We start from the raw sequence: 20,780 nt of genomic DNA, 5'->3' as shown, positions 1-20,780 counted from the left end.
CAAAATGGCGGGTAAACATTCACAAGAAAACGGCACCAAAATGTTTTAAAGGAAACATAAACTGCTGTCGTCACTGAACAACCACTGATCAATAATCTGTTAACTGATCAGGCCGAGGGCCACAGCTCGGACTCACCAGACTCCATTCAAATATCTGATCATTTAAGGTTGTGGTTGTGAGCGGGAAAGTTAATAGGTTAGTGATATATATGAGGACTTTTCTAAACCGTGCTGGTTTTATGGGGATCGATCATCCAGTCAGCGGCTCTCCTTTATTGAACACGTCCTGTTGTTCGAGGCTCATGTCGGATACTGGAGCTCACGGTTTTAATGTCGGCCGACGTTAAAACGACAGATTTCTGAACGGAGTCTGGTGAAGGTGTTGGCGGGAGTTCAGGTTCAACCAGCCTTCGCACGCGCCAGCTACGACACCTTAAAGTCAATTCAAAATCAATAATGACGATGACATCAACGTTAATGAATTGATTAGACCTTGTTCGGTGCGGGTCTGGACCGAGTCAGGGTTCTGTGGAAGACGCAGCCAGCAGCCGCCATGTTGGACAGGCAGCCCAAACAATAACAGTGAGGTGCATTGTGGGAGTTTTTTCTTAAAAAGAGAGATTTATTAATCATTAAGCGTCTGTATCAATGAAAACAAAAAGATTTTAATTGTTATTAGGACACTAATTATAAAAGATCATTTTACACTTTATTTTATTTTAATAGAATAACATTAAGTAGAAACACTACAACCAATTTTATCATGATATTTATTAGATTTATGTAAATATTTAAATGAAAGAGTTAAACGATATTTTTATGCGACACTTTAAGAACCTGAATTAATGTAATAATAATAAGAAGAAGAACAAATGAAATAAGAAATAAAATCTCCTGGAGACGGTTGTTATCCACAGCAGAGATCAAGGCTGATCACAGACACCTGCTCTGGTCCAACAGGTGTGACTGTGTCTCATAGACACGCGGGAAGAGACTTGAGCTTGGAATGAGTAACTGCCCTGTCCGGTTTCTGAAGGTACATGCTGCTGATAGGAACAAAGTGTTTAGTTTGTCTCATACCAGCTTGTCAACAGTGAGTCCTGAACATATTGTTACCTGTGTCACATCCTTGTTGTTCTAGTTTGTTCAGTGATGAGCAGAAAACACTGCTGCCACTCCTCGCTGCAGAGCTACAGGTTTTAAAAGCTCAGAAAATGACTTGTTTTCAGCTGTTGATTCACTGTTTTCTTCTGTCAGCAGGTGAATGTGGTAAGTGACGTTTCTCCACAGCTACTGATGAGCCACTTTTTATTTGTTGTGGCTTTTGTATTTGTGTTTCTTTTGCATTCGTGTTGTTGCTTTTGTATTTGTTTCGTTTCCTGTTTTCGAGTTGTTGCTTTTGCATTCCTGTTGTTGCTTTTATATTTGTGTTGTTTCTTATGTTTTCGTGTTGTTGCTTTTGTATTCGTGTTTTGGCTTCTGCATATTTGTATTGTTGCCTCTGTATTTGTGTTGTGGTGTTTGCGTTCATATTGAAGGTTTTGCATTTATTTAGTTGCTTTTGCATTTGTGACAGGTGTCACAAAGTCCTGTGTTTAAAGAGGATGACAGTAACAAGTGTGATTGACTGTGACGGTCGCAGCCTCTAACAAACCCTGTGTAAATGTAGGAGCCCCCCCCCCCCCCCCCCCCCCCCCCCCCACTGGACAGAGCTCAGCTGACTGTCTGTTTCTTCTTCAGGTTCCCACGCTCTGGTGTTCCTGTCCACAGGACGTGTGCAGCCTGGAAATCAACTTTCATTTGAGCAACTCACTGTGTTTGATGGTGTTCCCATCTCTCACTGTGACAGCTCGACCAGGACAGAAGAGTTCAAACCTTCTCTGGAATCAAAGAACTTACCAAGCAGCTGTGAGGCAGCGTATTCTGATATCACAGAGTCTCTCCATGTGATTCCACCTTTAATCAACAGCACAGTGTGTAAGTTTAATGTTGGTTTCATTTTAGTGATGTTGGTTTTTCTGATGCATCAAAACCAAGAAATGAATCCTGGTCTTACTTTACAGATGTTGTGCAGCGGCGGCGTGGCTGCATCCAATCGGCCGATGGGAGGAACTCAGCTTTTGAAGCCTGGTCAGTGAATGGAGAGGACTTCATAACCTTTGACCCTGAATCTCAAAGATGGACACCCCAGTCTCCTTCTGCTGTAACTGTGAAACAAAGATGGAAGAGGAACGGAGCAAGGAATATTTTCTTTAGTCGGTTCATCAGGCAACAATGTCCAGTGCTGATCCAGAGAATTAGACTAAGATCAATAAACCCCAGAACAGGTGAGTTCAGTTACTGTCCACACAAAAGGAACGTCCAAGGTTCTTTGGATGGTGTGATCCTTTAACCCTCGGTCTCTGTCTCTGCTGTTACTTCATTTCTCTCCAGATCTGAACATGTTTGCGAAGCCCATCGCTCACACAGCCCAGATCCTGCTGATATGTCATGTGACGAGTACTGACAGACCGGTGAGCTCAGTGCACCTGACCGGAGACGGAGCTCCCAGTGCCAGATGGATCACAGTGACCGGACCAGTGCCTGGACCTGAAGATGGATCTGTGGTCCTCAGGCTGACACCTGAGATCTCCCTCAGCCAACACACATACAGATGTGCAGTACAGGCAGGAGGACACAACATCAGTGCTGTGTGGGGTGAGACCTGTGACCTGTGACCTGTGACCTGTGACCTGTGACCTGTGACCTGTATTAGGTTTACACCTGACCCCAGTCTGTTGAATCAGTGTCACACTGTAATCCAAACTCCTGCCAGACAAGAATGGTGACACTGGACAGTCTTTAAATGTTGTAAATAACTCCAGAGGTCAGGATGGTTTTCAGGATCTTCTCTCATTACAGACGGGAAGACTCTTGATGGCAGACTCCTTCTTACAGAGTCAAGTGGTCACTGGAAAACTCTGATATTAATCCTTGAAGTCCTCGGCGTGGTGTCAATAATCACCATTATCTCCTGGGCAACAGTATGTCTGCTAAACTGCGGTAAGATTTATTATTTGTCGCCAGGCTTTAATAAAGTCCCTTCTCTAACAGACACAGGTCGTGAGTCTCTCCCTTTCTCTCTAGAACTGTCAAACGTCCCACTCACTTCCTTTCTTTAATGATCAAGTATAAATAATGATTTTTCTTCATGTTTTGTCTTTAGAATAAAAAAATTTCTTATCAGATTTTTGAAACCCTCAAATATTAGTTGAGATATTTGAGTCAACGGTCCAGTATCATAAATAACAACGTTCCTGTGAATTAACCAACATATTGTGAACATAGAATAATATCAGCCATCGTAAGACAACTCAAACTAAAGCATGAGTAGCATGTTGTTTTACCAGTCCGTCCATTGTGTCAATATAAATACTCACTCATACGTTTCCATGGTTACTATGTAAGATGTAAGTCTTTTCTAGATAAGATAACTAACTGTGGCTCTAACTTTCCCTGCAGTCAAGACCAGTCGTCCTCGGAGAGTTGATCCACAGCTGATGGAGCAGTTTGTGAATGTTGTAATTTCATTCACTCAGGGTTCAGAGAGGAACCCAGAACACCCGGCCCGCTGCGAGATGAATATCCGCTTAAGAGACCAAAACTTCTACGATCCAGAATACTTTGCTAATCTAATAAATGGGGCAGATAGATAAGTTATGGATTGTACATGGCTGCGTTTACACTGAGCCATTATCCAAAGCACTTTACAAGTTTCCTCCAGTCACCACTCACCCTGATGGCGGTGAGGCCCCATGGTGCATCAGTGTCTCTGACGTGTGGACGGAGGGAGACTGATCCGGCATCTCTGTGACGGGTGGACGACCTGCTGAGACACAGCTGCCTGTTTTTAATGGGAGGACTGGGACATGGGACAAATGGGACAGTCTGTGTTCACTCCGTACGTTTTCATAGAGCGAGCCAGAACTCAGCAGAACCGTTAACACAGGAGCCAATGTTCCACAGTGCTGACAGCTGAACGTGTCTGCAGCGAGTCCTCAGCGCCATCCTTCAAACACAAGCTCTGAAACTGTGTTTACATGTGGATCTGTTCTTCTCTGAGCCGTTCACACAACTCATGCTCATATTGAGCTAAGCTATGCTAACACTCACTAATGACAGTAGCATCATCCTGTCACATCTGTATTTCACCTTGTATTTTGTATGTTTTCTGTTGAATAAAACTACAGCTGTTCCCCCATGACTCTCCTCACGCTCTGCTGAACCTGTAATGTTCTAATGACACGTCGCAGCCGCTCATTATCAGGTGTCTGACAAACACAAGCCATGAAACTGCTGATGATACGATTGAATATCGACAACAGGACAAAAATATTTCCTGCCAACTCTTTAGCGTGTCACAGGTGAACTAGTCTTCCTCCTGCAGTAGACAGTGGAGCTGCAACAGCAGGAAGTGGCGACATCATCGCATCACGCCGTGGCGTCACTGCTGATTGAGCTCTGACACTTTCTGACATAAACACTCACATGAGGAAGATTCCCAACAGTCATTTCCCTCAAGTACAAAGAAGCAGAAAATGGAAATAGTGAAGAACAAGCACCTGCATTCAGGTAGATGTACTGAGCTAGTTCCCAGCAGTTTGAGGAGGAAGGTGAGGTTTACCTGTGTGCCCTGGTGACAGCAGGAAGCTGCCCGGGTTCAGCTGGATGTGAGAGTGAAGCTCACACCTGTCTACGTTCACTGATCCTGGTGCTGATCTTCACTTCACTTCTTCAGTCACTGACTTTGTCTGAACACACACGGAGCAGAGCTGCTGTTTGGTGGCAGGTACTTGTAGGTGAAGCTGCAACAGTCCAGATGAGACTGTGACTGTTGGTGTCTGTTTCAGCTGCAGCTGATCTGACGTCCACTCAGGGACACGGATCAAAGGACGGAGAGCAGGAGACTCGTCTGTTCATTAAACAATATAAACCCATGTGAGAACATCTCTGTGTGGTTACACTCACCTCACAGACAGGTAAGTGTGTGGATCTTTACCTTTACCTGGTTCAGAACGTGTCTTTAAAACTATTTGTCAGGTCACACGTCTGTTTATCCAATCAATAGAAAATATGAACCATTTATGGGGAAATTCTGTCATAATTGTAACAGCTAAAAAGGGCTTCTGAGGTCACTGTGACCTTGACCTTTGACCTTTAACCTGAGTCCTAGTGAATGTTTGTGCCAAATTTGAAGAAGTTACTGAGATATTGCGTCCATGAGAATGAGACGGAGGGACAACCTGAAAACAAAATGGCTGCTGCTGTTGCCGACGTGGAGGAATAAAAACAACAGAGGAGAGTGAGTGAGCAGATTCCGTCAGTTTTTCTTCTGGAAACACACACAGCGTCTGTAAAGATGGAGCTCTTTAAATATCTTTATTTCATATTATCATAATATAAAGACAAAACAGAAGAGGTTACAGACGTGACCTGAACACGAGCAGCTGTAACTGAGGAGATGAAGCTTTAAATCAATGTGAAATGATCAGCGTCATGTTTCCAGCTCAGGACAGTTTGTGCACCTGCCGCTTTAACGTTCTCAGACCCTACAGACGCTGCTGGCCCCGCCTCCGGTCGCCGTCAGGTGTGCGCTCTGCGTGTGAAGTGCTGCGAGTCTCTGAACTCCAGGTAGAGGCTGAAGAGCAGGTGCAGGGACTGGATCCTGCTGCCGTACACGGGGACGTCCAGCAGGCTGCAGAGGACGTCTGTGTACTGCGTCAGGTCGCAGTGGAGGCGGGCGGCCGGCAGCTGCAGGCGGCCCAGCAGCTCCTCCAGCTCCGACGGCCACTCCTGCATCAGGCTGTCGATGTCCGGCATCGGACGCACGTACTGAACGCTGGCCGGAGGTTTGGAGCGGTGCAGGGCGCCGATACTCTCCACCCAGCTGTCCACCGCCCGAGGGTTGGACTGAGGACTCGCTACACTCGTCACCTTCTTCAGCTGCAGAGACAGAGAGAAAGAGATCTGATCAGGATTCCTACAGGTGTGTAGGACAGGTGTGTGTAGGACAGGTGTGTAGGACAGGTGTGTGTAGGACAGGTGAGTAGGACAAGTGTGTGTAGGACAGGTGTGTGTAGGACAGGTGTGTGTAGGACAGGTGAGTGTAGGACAGGTGAGTGTAGGACAGGTGTGTAGGACAGGTGAGTGTAGGACAGGTGAGTGTAGGACAGGTGAGTGTAGGACAGGTGAGTAGGACAGGTGTGTGTAGGACAGGTGAGTGTAGGACAGGTGAGTAGGACAGGTGTGTGTAGGACAGGTGTGTGTAGGACAGGTGTGTGTAGGACAGGTGTGTTGGACAGGTGTGTGTAGGACAGGTGAGTGTAGGACAGGTGAGTAGGACAGGTGTGTGTAGGACAGGTGTGTGTAGGACAGGTGTGTGTAGGACAGGTGTGTTGGACAGGTGTGTGTTGGACAGGTGTGTGTAGGACAGGTGTGTGTAGGACAGGTGTGTGTAGGACAGGTGATTGTAGGACAGGTGAGTGTAGGACAGGTGTGTAGGACAGGTGAGTGTAGGACAGGTGAGTGTAGGACAGGTGAGTGTAGGACAGGTGTGTGTAGGACAGGTGTGTAGGACAGGTGTGTAGGACAGGTGAGTGTAGGACAGGTGAGTGTAGGACAGGTGTGTGTAGGACAGGTGTGTGTAGGACAGGTGTGTAGGACAGGTGTGTGTAGGACAGGTGTGTGTAGGACAAGTGTGTGTAGGACAGGTGTGTAGGACAGGTGTGTGTAGGACAGGTGTGTAGGACAGGTGTGTGTAGGACAGGTGTGTAGGACAGGTGTGTGTAGGACAGGTGTGTGTAGGACAAGTGTGTGTAGGACAGGTGTGTAGGACAGGTGTGTGTAGGACAGGTGTGTAGGACAGGTGTGTGTAGGACAGGTGTGTGTAGGACAGGTGTGTAAGACAGGTGTGTGTAGGACAGGTGTGTAGGACAAGTGTGTGTAGGACAGGTGTGTAGGACAGGTGTGTGTAGGACAGGTGTGTAGGACAGGTGTGTAGGACAGGTGTGTAGGACAGGTGTGTGTACCTCGGTGGCTCCGTGTTGTTTGGTTTCCTCTGACAGCCACAGCGACAGCACCGTGGGATCTGACTGTTTCACACTGGGTTCATCCAGAACCAGCAGACCCAGACCGTCCGTTTTACTGTCTGGCCTCGGCACCTGAACGCCACACAGGTCAGAGGTCACAATGAAAATGAGACAGAAACTACATAAAAACTAACAAAGATTAAAAGTTTTACTTTTCTTACATTACAGACTAATGAACTGATTTCATGTAAAGTCTGATCAGTGAGTCAGTTTCCTGCAGCAGGTAGACTTCTGAATGATCAGCTGATCTGCACTGTGGAGAACAGGCAGCTGTCTAATGCTAATGCTAATGCTAATTCTAATGCTAATGCTAATGCTAGGTGAGCATGGAGCAACAGAGTGGTTCAGAGTCCATAAGAATAACAAATAAAAGACAGGTAAAAAACATTGAGGGATTTAGTTGACACCTACAACAGCAGCTCACATGGTGAATTCAGTTTCCGCGGCAACAACCGTGTCATGTTGAGTCACAGCTCTGCACTAATGAGCCTGTACCTTCAGGAAGGCGTCGATGTCTCCCACAGCTGGGATGAAGTCTGGGATGAAGGGCTTCAGACTGTGCTCCAGCTCTATGGACTGGGGGGTGTACCTGAGGGGACAGCAGAGACCGGGGGGGGGGGCTGTTATTGATTAATCAGCTGGTTATTTTTCTCTATCAATATTCAGTTTACTGCAACATATGATGAAGAGCAGATCCTCACATCTGAGGAGCTGGAACCAGGTCTGTTGATGGACTGATGGATTAATTGATTAATTGTTTCTGACTTTTTCAGACAAAGTGTTGAACTGATGATGGAAACACCGAGTCGCTGCAGGGTGGAGGATCTCCTGATGATCCTTAAACTCACCGTGTGATGTACTGGAAGAGCTCTTTGACGTCGGTGCTGACGGGCAGGTTGGCGTAGTCGGCGGGGTCGTACGCCCCCTCCGGTGTCTGTCCTGGCTCATCGTCATCGTCTGTATCCTCTTCATCAGAGTCGTCGTCGTCCTCCTCTTCCTCCTCCTCGTCCTCCTCGTTCGGACTCACCCCCGGCTGCCCGCCGATCGGCTCTTTGGCCTTCTGAGGCTTGTGGTCATCTTCGAACTCGTCACTGCTGCTGTTGGCCGACATCAGGCCACGACCGGCCCTGCTCCTCCTGGACTCTGACTGACAGGACACGAGATGTTAGAGCTGCAGCACCTCTCTCCTTGGTGACAGCAGATCAGCACAGAGAGGGACAATTAGAGCGTGTGAATGTGAACACTTCCTGGTTGGTAAATTGCACAGATTCACTAATAAATCTGTCGTTTCTGCTCTGTCATTAGCAGAGCTGAGAGAGGAAAACCTCCAGGCAGCAGCTTCTCATGTTTGTCACTGTCACTGTTTAAAACGTCTCCAGCTGCAGCTCAGATCAGCTGCTACTAATTAATGTTAATTCTGTCAGTCACTAATTTCATGAACAAATTTAAACTTCTCTGTTGTCAGTTTGTGTGTCTGTTCTCAACCAGAGATCATTTATGAGAGAAGAAGCTCCACTCTGTAACACCACTGTCCAATCAGAGTGTTTCTGTAGTTCAACAGCTCCAACAGAGGGAGACATCCTCTGTAATAAACCATCAGCTGATCTCAGGTCAGTTCAGGTGTCACATTCTCTACTCACACTTTGATTCATATCAGAGCAATAATTTAAGATGAAACTTCAATTACTCAAATACGCTTACTTTAGTAATTCTTCCTAATACTTCTGCTCCACAGTAATATATAATATTACTTATAATAATTATATATTATTATTATATATAATATATGTACCTTTTACTGCAGCACCATTTATTTAAACTTTAGTTACTTTTCACTTTTTTTATATATAAATATAAAATATTTTTATATATATATTATTTATTAAAACCCATGATAATCTTATGAAACACATCACATTGTTGAAAATGAAACCAACCAGTTTTTCTTGTGAGAAAATCAGAGTTGTTCAGTTCCACCGTTTCTCCTCTACGTTTCGTTTCAACTGTTCAAATGATTCTTTCACTAAAAATCTAAGATTAAGAAATTAAACTTCAGAAACGGATGTTTGCTTTTTTCTTCTTTCCCATGAATAATCTGAGGACCCCTCGGATTTTAGCCCAGGTGTGTTACCTGACGCCGGCTGCCGGGAGCCGGGCTGTAGACGCTCGCCACCTCCTCGGAGTCGATCACCTCCAGGCTCTCGTCGTACGGCTGGTTCTTCAGCAGTCGGCTGTCTTTCCCCCGGTCAACCCGCTCCATAGGACACCGAAAGACCACCGGGTCACAGACACATTTATCCACCGGTTAGACCCGCTTTAGTGCCGCTTCAACCGTTAATCTGCCCGTTAAAAACAGGACTTTCTAGCCAAATTCAACCGTTTTATCTGTTACTGGAATAAACCGACCGGGTTAACCGTTGTATATTCATTAACATCAACTTTTTAACCGCTTAGATTTGTGTTTTTGCCCGTTAGTACCGACTTTTCCCCTGCACCGTCCCAAACCTTCTGACGCTACAAAGCCTTCCGTTATGCTAACGTTAGCCACCTAGCAGCAAGCCGAACCGTGAGACGGTAACGACCCGGTGTCCAGGGATAAAAACACAAACAAGAACAAACCTTCTCTCTTTATACGTGTCGAAGTTTAAGTAATAACGTTATTGCTGTGTCTGAATTCAGTCTAAGCGCGCGAGTATCTGCGTCAACACGGTGTTAGCCAGACGAGCTAGCCGAACAACCGAGTGGAATGTACCGTATCCTGGCAACGGATCATGCAATGCACCATGGGCAATGTAGTCAGAGTTGACAAACAAACGGTCGCATAATTTTTGATTTTTGACAATATAATTAAATTTAAACGTTAAAAAAATATTTGCTTATAAGAACAGATGTTAATGTTGCCGTGAGTGAGTTCAGCTTTAGACTCTGTGTATTTACAATTTGGAAAATTATATATCCCGAATCAGCAGCTCGTATTTGCATCTACAGACAACTGTCACTGTGATACTAAAGGAAACCTAAATATGTGATGATTCCCAAGCAAGTTGTGTAGATACAAGGAGCCACTTTTCAATTATTTTTTATGGTCGTTGTTTAAGTATAAGTCCAAATCTAAAATGTTCCGACTGCAGCTAAACTATGTTTGGTACACAGTGGCCCTCATTTATCAAACGAACGTACGGCAGAAAACCGTGCGTACGACCATTTCCACGCAAGCTTCGGCATTTATCAATTTGGACGTGAGTTGAAGCTACGACCAGATCTCACGTCAGGTCTGAGCTCGTGTCCGCAAATATGAGTCTGGATTTGCGTTGCAGAAAATAATTATTAAACAAACCTCAGCTGTCATCAGCATAAACAGTCACATATTTAGAACAGATCAAAACGGATTCTTAAAACGAATAAAACAAGATAAAAAAAATTTGAATTTTAAAAAAGCCCACGTTTTTTACTGATACCACTTTTGAAATAATAATAAATACAAGCAGAAATGTATGTTTGCAAATTAACTCATGGCAAAATTGTGTAATTGTTTTTTGTTTTTTCCGATGGGTGTGACACAACTGGAACAACAATTAAAAGCATCTGGTGAGATAATCATTGTTGCACTGTGGTTGGCCAGATGTTTACTCACTCCCTTATTTAAACAGATGCTTTGACAGTTATCAAATCATAACGATGGCAGATTTACTGGTTTTGGAGGAACAATACGCGCGTGTCAGACGTGAGCGCGTTTTCAGAGACCGCAGGGATCTCCAGATTGCTGGGTTTCCAAATTTGGTTGCAGCAATTGATTTCACTCATGTGCATCTGAAGGAACCATCCATGAATGATTACGCATTCATCAATCGCAACTACCACTCTATAAATGTACAGGTGATTTGTGATGCCAAGCTTTCACTTTTAAACGTGGTGGCCAGGTGGGGTGGGGGGTGGGGGGGCACACGATTCTTTTATTTTTCAAAGCAGCTGTGTTGGCGCGCGGCTGCAGGAGGCGGCGCTGCAGAGCCAAACTCATCTCCGTCACCCTCTTCCACACAGCGGTTTTATGAGCTCCTGTGATCCCGCTCTTCAGACTGACAAAAAGCACATCCTTATTTTGCACCACCTCGGATGTCAGGATGTCGATCTCCATCTCTGAAAAGTTTCGTTTTTTGCCAGTAACTCTTCTCTCCATGTTTGACCTTAGTGGGCGGGGCCTCCGAACCAGGAATATTTAAGGGCGTAACATGTTAATGACGATCGATTTCAGCCGCGGCATTTATCAAGACCCGCTCATTCGTACGCTGGGATTGGTCAGATACGAATGTTTCATGAATCACACGTGGATCCTATCGTACGACCAATTCTGCGCTCAGATCTGCGCCTGTTTTCACGCAAGATTGATAAATGAGGGCCATTGTGTTTCCCCACAGAGCCAGTGTATGGAATAATCAAACAACCAGGAAGAATAAATCTCAGTATTTCCAGTAAATAAGGAATGTGTGTGATTGCAGCATTTGGGAAAGGAAAGTGTGATGCTTGTGACCGTTTAAGACCGAGATGCTTCTAGTTCATATGACGGTTTGTCAGATCACATCTAAAAACAAAACTGATTAAAAACTGAAAAATTCTGGAATATTCTTCAGGTCAGAATTTGGACTGGTGAAGCTGGTCTTTTCTTTGGTACATTTTATGAACATTTGATTATTATTTTTCACATATTACATCGGATAATATATCATTATTTTTCTGACAATTTAGTAATATTGTTCCAATATTTGATCAAAAAGATAAAAAAAAGTGTGCAACAGATGAATTATGACAGTAACCGCACTAACACAGACTTGTTTTGCGCTTCCTTGTGGAGTACGCCGTATTTATGTTATTTCCCGCCTGTAGGGGGCGCGTCTGTTTCTTTCAGAATGAAAACCTGACCGGAAATAAAGAGAAACGGAACTTGAGCGTACCGGAAGTCTCGTTGGTTGGTTGTGCTCTCGGACTGGCGGTGAAATTGTTGCGTTAGCTGCAGAGCTAATTCCTCAGTTTGTTAACGGCAAAGTTTCAGGTAAAAAACACAGGAAACTCATCCATAATGTCTGTTTTACACGAAACTCAAAACAAACACCAAGTGAAGCGAATATATGTAATGTGTATTTATTTGTACACTGGGCTAGCTCCCATGCTACCTAGCTAATTAGCCGCTGTTAGCTTCCTCCAGCTGGTGCGCGGCTAAGTGCTAACGCTAGCTTTACTGAAAACCTTAATGTTTGTCTCTTTTATCGGAGTTTTCATATTGTCACTGTGTTGTAGTTCAGTTTGTGAGTGAAATAAGCAGCAGGTCAAAAGGAGCCAACGCCGATGAAGCAGAGGCTGAAGGCTAATTGCTAGTTCATAAAACATATAAAACAATGAAAATGTAAATAGTGTTAAGAATCTAACACACTGTTGTTTGTGTTGTGTCTCAGAAAACTAATTGATGGTTGAAGTGTTTCAGGCTTCAGTGTTTTCCAAGTTTGTGCAAAAAATGTGAAAAGTCAATGAATTAAACCATGAAATAAATAAATCCTGACTGACATTGAAACATAGAAAGTAGTTCAACAACACTCGCTGCTGTTCTGAAGGAGAAGTTTGACTAAACTCCCTTCTCACTGAACGTGTAACAAATGAAGGATCTGTTCATCCACAACTTTCAGTCACAGTGACGCAACAAAGAAAAGCAGCAAATCTTTTCATTAGAGAAGCTGAAATCTGAAAATATACCACCACCATTATTTCTCAAGTAATGCAATGGCAAAACAGTTGCAGATCATTTTTCTGTTGATTCATTAATAACCTCAAATATATTTAGAGTTTTAATAATGTGGTTTAATGCTTTTTTGAAGAATGTTATTTTAAATGTTGAATGTGTTCTCTTGTAAGAAGCGATGTAAACTAAATGTAATGTGGATTCAGTGTGCTACGCTGTGAGCTGCAGCTTGAGCTTGTTTTCATTTAACTTGTATTTTTTTCTATGGAGTTAAACTGTCCTATTTACAGTATTTGAGTTCTGCAGCCTCTTTGTTCCTCTGGAGATAATGATATCCTCAGGAAGGGAAGTCACCCTGAATCACATGAACATGACTGAGTTATGATCACCTCACACAGCATCTTCGCTTCACCTCTCTGCCTCTGAGCCGACAGTTTCGACACCTCTGAACCAGACAAACATTTTGTAGGTGCAAGACGACCTGCTCAAATCAAGTTTTACCTGTCAAAGTAAAGAGAGTCAAGAGTGAGACTCGGCTGCTTCAGTGAACTGAACATCTTTCCTCGAAATTCAAAGAAACAGCGTTTGTGTGTTTTCAGTCCAATGGGAGACAGCGATGACGAGTTCGACCGGAGGAGGCGGGACAAGTTCAGGAGAGAGAGGAGCGACATGGAGCGGTCGAGAGAGAGAGAGGAGAGGAGGAGGGACGACTGGCCTGACAGGTACGCTACTCACCTGTGGCGGTTTTATCACCTGAGTTTGAGTCTTATGATGAAAATGTTTAAGCTAAATTTAAGTCACGCTAGAGTTAGGAGGTTTTCTGTTCTTCAAGAGTTTTAATTATTTTTCAGACATATTGCTATTTTTTTGGATTAACATATTTCATACATCTAATTAATATTTCCCTGAGAATTTTCAGACATTTTTTATTATAGAAAACATTTCAAAAATATTTTATCTGACCATTCAAAAGCTGATAAAATAAAATCCCGTCCTGTGGGTTTGTCATCATCGTCAGATAACTACATGATGTTTCTGTGGTGAAGATGTTTGACAGTCGACATTAATCCTGAACTCACCCGTTGGTTCTGATCACATCCTGAAAGACGGGACTTAAAGTAACGTTAATGTTTCACTCACGCCCGCAGCTCCTGAGGACGTTACTTTATGTCTTCTGAAACATCTGTTGGTCTCAGCTGTTTTTGTTCTGTTGCTGCTTCTTGTCTCATGATGAACTTGAGTCCGTAGATCTGGTTCTTCAGAGAACGTTACTCACTGGAAGATGGTTCTCGTTAACAGGTCACACTGATTATTATTGGCTGCTGGAGGAAACTGATTCACTGACCAGGAGTGACAGTCTGATTCTGCAGCTCGTTGGATAAAAGATTCAAACACTCATTAGTTAATTTGTTCGTCTTTCACATTATCGATTAGTTTTTAATCTCTGATGAAAAGTGTTGTGTCATCATTGACGTTGAACTCGTAAAGATGTTTTAATTCCTCTGTAGACGTGCTGATGAATGTTGTCACGGTAAAGGTATCCGGCCTGCAGGTGTGACCTGTGAATGTTGTGTGTTCAGGGACTGGGACCGTGGCAGAGAGCGGAGGAGGGACTACGATCGTGGTCGCAGAGAGAGGTTTTCCCCACCTAGACACATCAGCCCTCAGCACAAACGCATGAGGAGAGACTGGTGAGGACGCTGTGCTGCAGCTGCACCCGCTTGTCTTAACCACACACAGGTCACATGTGAGCGTTCATTCCCTCTTTGGTGGCTGAATTTTCCAGGGACGACCACCGGGGGGAGCCGTACCGCTACGACCTGCCGTATGGAGGAGGAGGGGCTCCGTTTCCAGGGGCGGGGCCTCAGGGCTGGCACCCCGACCTTCCCCATCTTCACCCACACCATGGAGGTCACCCACTGCAGGGCAGGTGAGCACACACACACACACACACACACACACACACACACACACACACACACACACACACTCTTTTGTGTGGATAAAATTAGGAAAGATTCAAATAAAATCTGTCTCTCAGGTTGGGGATGGTGGATCCAGACCTCCCTCCTCCTGGTCCCCCCACCATGAGGAGCTTTAAGGTGTGTCTCTGTCGGTCTGTGTCTCTGTCTGTGTCTCTGTCTGTCTGTGTCTCTGTCTGTGTCTCTGTCTGTCTCTCTGTGTCTCTGTCTGTCTCTCTCTGTGTCTCTGTCTGTCTGTGTCTCTGTCTGTCTCTCTGTGTCTCTGTCTGTCTGTCTGTCTGTCTCTCTCTGCAGCAGCTGTCTCTCATTACAAACACTGTGTCCACAGGAGTTTCTGTTGAACATGGAGGACAGCGTTGACGAGACGGAGGCAGTGAAGCGCTACAATCAGTACAAACTGGACTTCAGGCGGCAGCAGCTGCAGGACTTCTTCCTCCAACACAAAGACCAGGAGTGGTTCCGCTCAAAGTACCACCCCGATGACATCACGGCGAGGAAGGCGGAGTCTCTGGCCGCCCTCAAAACGCGGCTCGGCGTCTTCCTCTTCCTGCTGGACAACAACTGGCTGGATAATGTGTCGCTGGACATGGACCACGGTCCCGCCATCATCAAACTCCTAGATGCAGGTAAAGAGAGAGACGGGGGTGAGACAGGAGAGTACTGAGCAGTGAGACGGGCCCATGGGCCTCGTGTTAGTTCATTATGTATAATTATTATTTACAGCTGATGATATTGTGATAAAAAACTCAATGAATTCAAAAAAGTTTTAAAAATGAAAAGACGGTGGGACTTTTCTACCTGGGCTACATCCTGGACAGGTTACCTGCTGTCACCTGACAGGGGATTCTGGGTAACGAGGACCTGTCTCACTCCTTCTTTGTCTCTGTCTGCAGCTGTAATAAAGATGGAGGGAGGGACAGACTTTGACCTGCAGGTCCTGGAGGCACCGACTGCTCCTGCAGCGGCTGGCGGGGAGGCGACCGCCAGCAGCAGCAGCAGCAGCAGTGCAGGAGGAGGAGGAGGAGGAGGAGGAGGAGGAGGAGGAGCAGCAGCAGGAGGAGAGAAGAGTCAGGGGGATCCCAGCGGAGGAAATGTGAGCAGTAAGACTGGATCAGAGCCGACGGGGAGTCGGACAGAGGCGACAACCAGCGGAGAGACGGGCGAGATTAAAGACTGTGACAAGGTCAGAACCGTCACCTCTGAGTGTATTCCAGAGTTAAACTCCCTGAAGGGGGCAGCAACAGGGTCAGGGTCTGATCGGTTCCTCATCAATCAGGTATTGATCCGTTGATCTGCCCTGATCATTCACAACTAAGACATCAGCTGCAGACGATGCATGTCAGTGAAACATCAGTCAGGACTGGACTCAGGACGTCTCGCCTGTTTTTATTCCTCCGCCCGGTGACGGTCAGAGAGGCAGCCATTTTGTTTTCACGTTGTCTGTCCGACTCAAGGATGAACCGATTAGACTTTGTGGTCAAAGGTCAAATTTTACTCAGTGGTTCATATTTTCTGTGACTGAACAAACAGGGTCGTGACCTGGAACTAGTGTGACGGAGGAGGAGGTTCGAAGCTCCTCCTCTCCTTCACTGACATTTAATCTTACTGTTTATTTTCCGTCTCAGGACTGTGACGAGGAGGCCAAGCAGAACGGAGGGGAGGAGAAGGACGAGGGGGAGGAAGAGGAGGAGAAGAAAGAGGAAGAGGAGGAGAAGACCAAGAAAGTGAGTTGGTTCTCCTTCATGCTGATGCTGACAATGTTTGTGGTGCCCGTGTTAATCCCACCTCCTCCTCTCAGGGCAGGAAGAGGAAACGCAGCATGTCAGCTGACAGCGGGGAGGGCAGCGCCTCCGACTCTGACTCCTCCCACTCGGAGGACGGAGAGAAGGAGGAAGATGACGAGAAGGAGGAGGAGGAGGAGGACAGAGAGGACGGTATGTACACATTTAATTACCGTCAGGAGAATGACTGAATCCTTAGTTAGAAATGGTTTCTAAAGTGTGTGTGTGTGTGTGTTTCAGAGCGCCGTAAAGAGCGAGGGAAGGAGAGGGAGAAAGAGGCTCCGGCGAAGCCCCGCCCCCTCCACCTCACCACCTCCCTGTTCATCAGGAGTATCCCGCCAGAAGTGTCCAAGGAGGAGATCACTGCTGTGAGAACACACACACACACACACACACACACACACACACACACACACACACACACACACCGGTACTAACCTGACTGATGTGTGTGTAGTTGTGTCGCAGGTACCCGGGCTTCCTGCGGGTGGCGCTGTCGGACCCTCAGCCAGAGAGGAGGTGAGAACTGAAGGTTAATGTTGGAGCGACCAATCAGCCAGACCTGTGTGTGTGTGTGTCCGTGGTAATACTGTGTGTGTGTGTGTGTCAGGTTCTTCAGGCGGTGTTGGGTGACTTTCGACCGCAGTGTGAACATCAAGGAGACGTGCTGGAACCTTCAGAACATCAGGGTAAAGTCACAACCACATGTTCAGTCTGAGCCGTTAGTCACATGGTCTGATGGATGAATGACGAGACTTCCTGTGTGTGTGTGTGTGTGTGTGTGTGTGTGTGTGTGTGTGTGTGTGTGTGTGTGTGTGTGTGTGTGTGTCCAGCTCAGAGACTGTGAACTGTCCCCGGTGGTCAACAGAGATCTGTGTCGGCGTGTTCGCAGCGTCAACGGTCTGACGCACCACAAACCGGTGGTGAGGAACGACATCCGGCTGTCGGCCCGGCTCGTCCACAGTCTGGACCAGAGGGGGGAGCTGTGGGCCGGACAGGTATGGCCCCGCCCTGCACCACACCTGGTCCCACTGACGCCACCTTTACATTTATTCTCCCTGAAAGTCAGTGGAGGTCACTGAACGCAGCACGGCCTCCAGGAGAAGATGTCTCTCTGTCCTGCGTGAGGACAGGTGCATGCAGGTGTTGTAAAACAGGAAGTTAGAGGTTGTAGTCTCAGTGTGACATCACTTCCTGCTGATGTCCCTCCAGAGTAAAGCTCCAGAGAAACAGAGGCTGCAGAGCTCCATGGAGAATCGTCTACCTGTATGTAATGTACTACCTGTCACTACATTACCCATAATCCCTCAGTAACTGTGTGTGTGTGTGTGTACAGATGGAGACCAACCCCGTTCTGAAGAACATCACAGATTACCTGATAGAGGAGGTGAGCGCTGAGGAGGAGGAGCTGACAGGTGCCTCTGGGGGCAACAGTGCTGATGCAGGTGATGCCAAAGACCCCACCTCCTCCTCTGAGGTTACCGTGGAAACCGATGACAAGCTGCTGAAGGTAAGAGGGGCTCCAACTGTCTGATTTTGACTCATTGTTTTTGAAGTTATAGTTTTCATGAACGTGTGTTTATGTTGTGTGTGTTTATGTAATGTGTGTGTGTGTGTGTGTGTGTGTGTGTGTGTGTGTGTGTGTGTGTGTGTGCGCATGCAGGTGCTGGACAGACTGCTGCTCTACCTGCGTCTGGTTCACTCTGTAGATTATTATAACTTCTGTGAGTATCCTGCTGAGGACGAGATGCCTCATCGCTGTGGCCTGATCCACGTACGAGGACCTTTACCTGTGGCCAAGATCACTGCAGCCGAGGGTACACACACACACACACACACACACACACACTCACACACACACACACACAAATACAGTTCAGTAATGGAGCGCTGTGCTCTGATTGGACAGTGAGTGAGCATCAGAAGATGTGTGAGGAGCGTCTGTCTCCTCTGCTGTCGCCTTCAGAGACTCTGAGTGAAGAAGAAGCTGCAAGACTGGGGAAGAAAGACCCGGAACAAGAGGTACACCTGTTTGTCTGTCTCTCCCTCCCCCTGTCTCCCTCTCTCACCCCCCCTCCCTCTCTCACTCCCCTCTTTTTGTCTGTTCAGGTAGAGAAGTTCCTGTCAGCCAACGCTCAGGAGCTCAGTAAAGACAAGTGGCTCTGTCCTCTGAGTGGCAAGAAGTTCAAGGTGAGTTCAGCTACCTGTGTGTGTCCGTGTGTGTGTGTGCGTGCGTGCGTGCGTGCCTGGCATGACTCGGTGGTTGCTGTGGTAACAAACGTTGTCGTTGTTCAGGCTCCAGAGTTTGTGCGTAAACACATCCTGAACAAACATGCTGAGAAGGTCGCCGCCGTCAGACAGGAAGTCGAGTTCTTCAACAACTTCCTGCTGGACGCCAAGAGACCGGCCCTACCTGAGAACAAGCCCCTCCTACCGCCAGCACAAGGTGAGACACACACAGACTGGAACAGAGTTGAAAAAGGATATTTTTGGTCGTTATGACATCACATCTTTCTCTTTCAGCCACACCCCCTGGCGTACCTGGATTTCCTGGTCAGTCACCTCAACAGCAAAGCCTTCTGGGATATCCACCTGGAGTCAGACCTCCCATGCCCGGCTTCCCTGGTACATCATGATCATAATTTACATCCTTTATCTAACTGCAGTGAAAGAGCTCAGATTTCCCACAGTCGGATGTTGCACTCGAACACACCGTTCAGGTTGAAAGTGTTATTTCACTGATCAGCAGCTCCAGAACATAGAGATAATGTGTGTGTGTGTGTGTGTGTGTGTGTGTGTGTGTGTGTGTGTGTGTTGCAGGCGGAGGGCCTCCCTACCCCCCCAACCAGTTTGGGGCAGGCCGCGGTAACTACGACAACTTCAGGGGTCATCTAGGAGGAGGAGGAGGAGGGTTTCCCGGGAAACAACGAAACAGCAGGTGAATTAGAGACGGAGTGAAGACAGCACACAGAGAGATGTATTGATTGAATATTGATTATCTGTCTCTCTCTCTCTGTGCAGGGGCGTGCGAGGGGACCCTCGGACGATCATCGAGTACAGAGACCTCGACGCTCCGGACGACCTCGACTTCTTTTGAACACAATGAAGTGAAACAGGATGTTTTTTAAAACTTTTTTATTCCTACATTTCCCATGATTCCTTTCATCTTCCCTCCATCACTTGCTTGTCTTTTGTTTTTTTTTGTTTTTTTAGTTAGGACAGAAATGTGTGTGTGTGTGTGTGTGTGTGTGTGTGTGTGTGTGTGAGAGGACCAATGTTACTGTCATTCGTTAGTGATGATGTGATTCGTTCCACTTTCCAATAAAGATCAATAGAGGAAGACTGAAGAACTGTGTGTTGTCATGGTTACTGTGTGTTTTGATGGTATATTAGGAGGACATTGCATCATATCTTGGAGTAGGGGATGGATTATGTTAATGAGACCAGAAGTAACAGACATTTTACTCATTTGATGGATTTTATCTGAAAACACATTTTAATTTTGATTTAATTCCAGATTTTACATTTATAAACTTCACATTAACACGTAGCTTTAACAATACACTGCATTTGTGTTTACATTTGATGAGTTTTGAACATTGATCCTAAACAGCTGTCCGGTGAAACAGCCTTGTGCAGTCTGATGGTTCAGTCAGCTGCTGTCGCACCCTGTGGTGATGCCAACAGCTCTGTGGTCGTCCAGTTTCCTGTTTGTGATAAAAACAGTTGAGCTGAACGTGGACCACCACACGCTTCACTGTGAGGCTTTGGTTAAAGAAAACTAAGAAAGATATACATTCGAACGTGTGTCTGTTTCCTCAGTGCAGATGTAGGTTTGGCTCCTGCAGCAGAGGAACGTGTCCTCACTCGTATCAGCTGCTCCACTTGCTTTAATGTAACGTGTGTTTCCAGTGTCTTTCAGTGGCAGTGAGAGGACAAGAGGACGAACAGTCCTCACAGCAGCTGCTCGTCTTTGTCTCCATCGTGGACCAACAGTGTCGGTCTGTAGCCGTGACTCTCAGCTCTCAGCCCATTGGTTCCTGCTGAGTGTTTAAGTGTAAATCTGAACAGGGATTTGAAATGTCACAGGTTGATTTTGCTGGGGACTATTTTCAGCGGTGTATTAAACCACATTTGGTGATGCTGTGGTCGGGGGCTCTGT

At 46.2% G+C, this 20,780-nt stretch overlaps 4 protein-coding genes across 6 annotated transcripts in view; 2 read left to right on the top strand and 2 right to left on the bottom strand.

Annotated features, from left to right (window-relative positions):
• Positions 1-575, bottom strand: part of si:ch73-71d17.2 (uncharacterized) — an 11,214-nt gene extending 10,639 nt beyond the window's left edge. Inside the window, exon 1 of the mRNA XM_056369930.1 lies at positions 493-575. Within this exon, the coding sequence (XP_056225905.1) occupies positions 493-555 (63 nt within the window). The 5' untranslated portion in view covers positions 556-575. The remainder of the gene's footprint in view (positions 1-492) is intronic.
• Positions 576-974: 399 nt separating this feature from the next.
• On the top strand, positions 975-4,252 carry LOC130164303 (uncharacterized). Of its 2 annotated transcripts, none has more exons than XR_008826593.1 (6): positions 975-1,036; positions 1,741-1,977; positions 2,064-2,327; positions 2,434-2,697; positions 2,902-3,042; positions 3,502-4,252. XR_008826593.1 is itself a non-coding variant. In XM_056368957.1 (6 exons), exons 1-6 carry the CDS (start codon positions 1,215-1,217, stop codon positions 3,693-3,695), a joined length of 1,155 nt encoding a protein of 384 aa, XP_056224932.1. In that variant the 5' UTR covers positions 1,137-1,214; the 3' UTR covers positions 3,696-4,252. The 2 variants fall into 2 exon arrangements, 1 of the variants encoding a protein (XP_056224932.1); XM_056368957.1 differs by lacking the exon at positions 975-1,036 and adding an exon at positions 1,137-1,269.
• A 1,147-nt stretch (positions 4,253-5,399) lies between these two features.
• On the bottom strand, positions 5,400-9,897 carry ift46 (intraflagellar transport 46 homolog (Chlamydomonas)). Of its 2 annotated transcripts, none has more exons than XM_056368967.1 (5): positions 9,259-9,897; positions 7,976-8,274; positions 7,623-7,716; positions 7,068-7,199; positions 5,400-5,982 (listed from the first exon to the last, which is right to left on the bottom strand). In XM_056368967.1, the coding sequence occupies exons 1-5, from the start codon at positions 9,385-9,387 to the stop codon at positions 5,623-5,625; spliced, it is 1,014 nt and encodes a 337-aa protein (XP_056224942.1). In that variant the 5' UTR covers positions 9,388-9,897; the 3' UTR covers positions 5,400-5,622. The 2 variants fall into 2 exon arrangements, with proteins under 2 accessions (XP_056224942.1, XP_056224943.1); XM_056368968.1 differs by having other exon boundaries at positions 7,976-8,270; positions 9,259-9,397.
• A 2,117-nt stretch (positions 9,898-12,014) lies between these two features.
• Positions 12,015-19,960, top strand: LOC130164261 (serrate RNA effector molecule homolog). Its single transcript, XM_056368877.1, has 21 exons — positions 12,015-12,174; positions 13,455-13,577; positions 14,436-14,546; positions 14,642-14,785; positions 14,897-14,957; positions 15,166-15,463; positions 15,731-16,020; positions 16,463-16,561; positions 16,636-16,771; positions 16,859-16,986; positions 17,076-17,137; positions 17,229-17,307; positions 17,452-17,616; positions 17,955-18,128; positions 18,282-18,435; positions 18,528-18,640; positions 18,728-18,808; positions 18,914-19,064; positions 19,142-19,243; positions 19,439-19,556; positions 19,640-19,960. The coding sequence occupies exons 2-21, from the start codon at positions 13,459-13,461 to the stop codon at positions 19,713-19,715; spliced, it is 2,661 nt and encodes an 886-aa protein (XP_056224852.1). The 5' UTR covers positions 12,015-12,174; positions 13,455-13,458; the 3' UTR covers positions 19,716-19,960.
• Positions 19,961-20,780: the final 820 nt, after the last annotated feature.

Source organism: Seriola aureovittata, chromosome 23, assembly GCF_021018895.1.
Source record: "Seriola aureovittata isolate HTS-2021-v1 ecotype China chromosome 23, ASM2101889v1, whole genome shotgun sequence".
In the NCBI taxonomy this organism is placed as follows: Eukaryota; Metazoa; Chordata; class Actinopteri; order Carangiformes; family Carangidae; genus Seriola; species Seriola aureovittata.
This window is presented reverse-complemented; position numbering and strand designations above follow the sequence as displayed.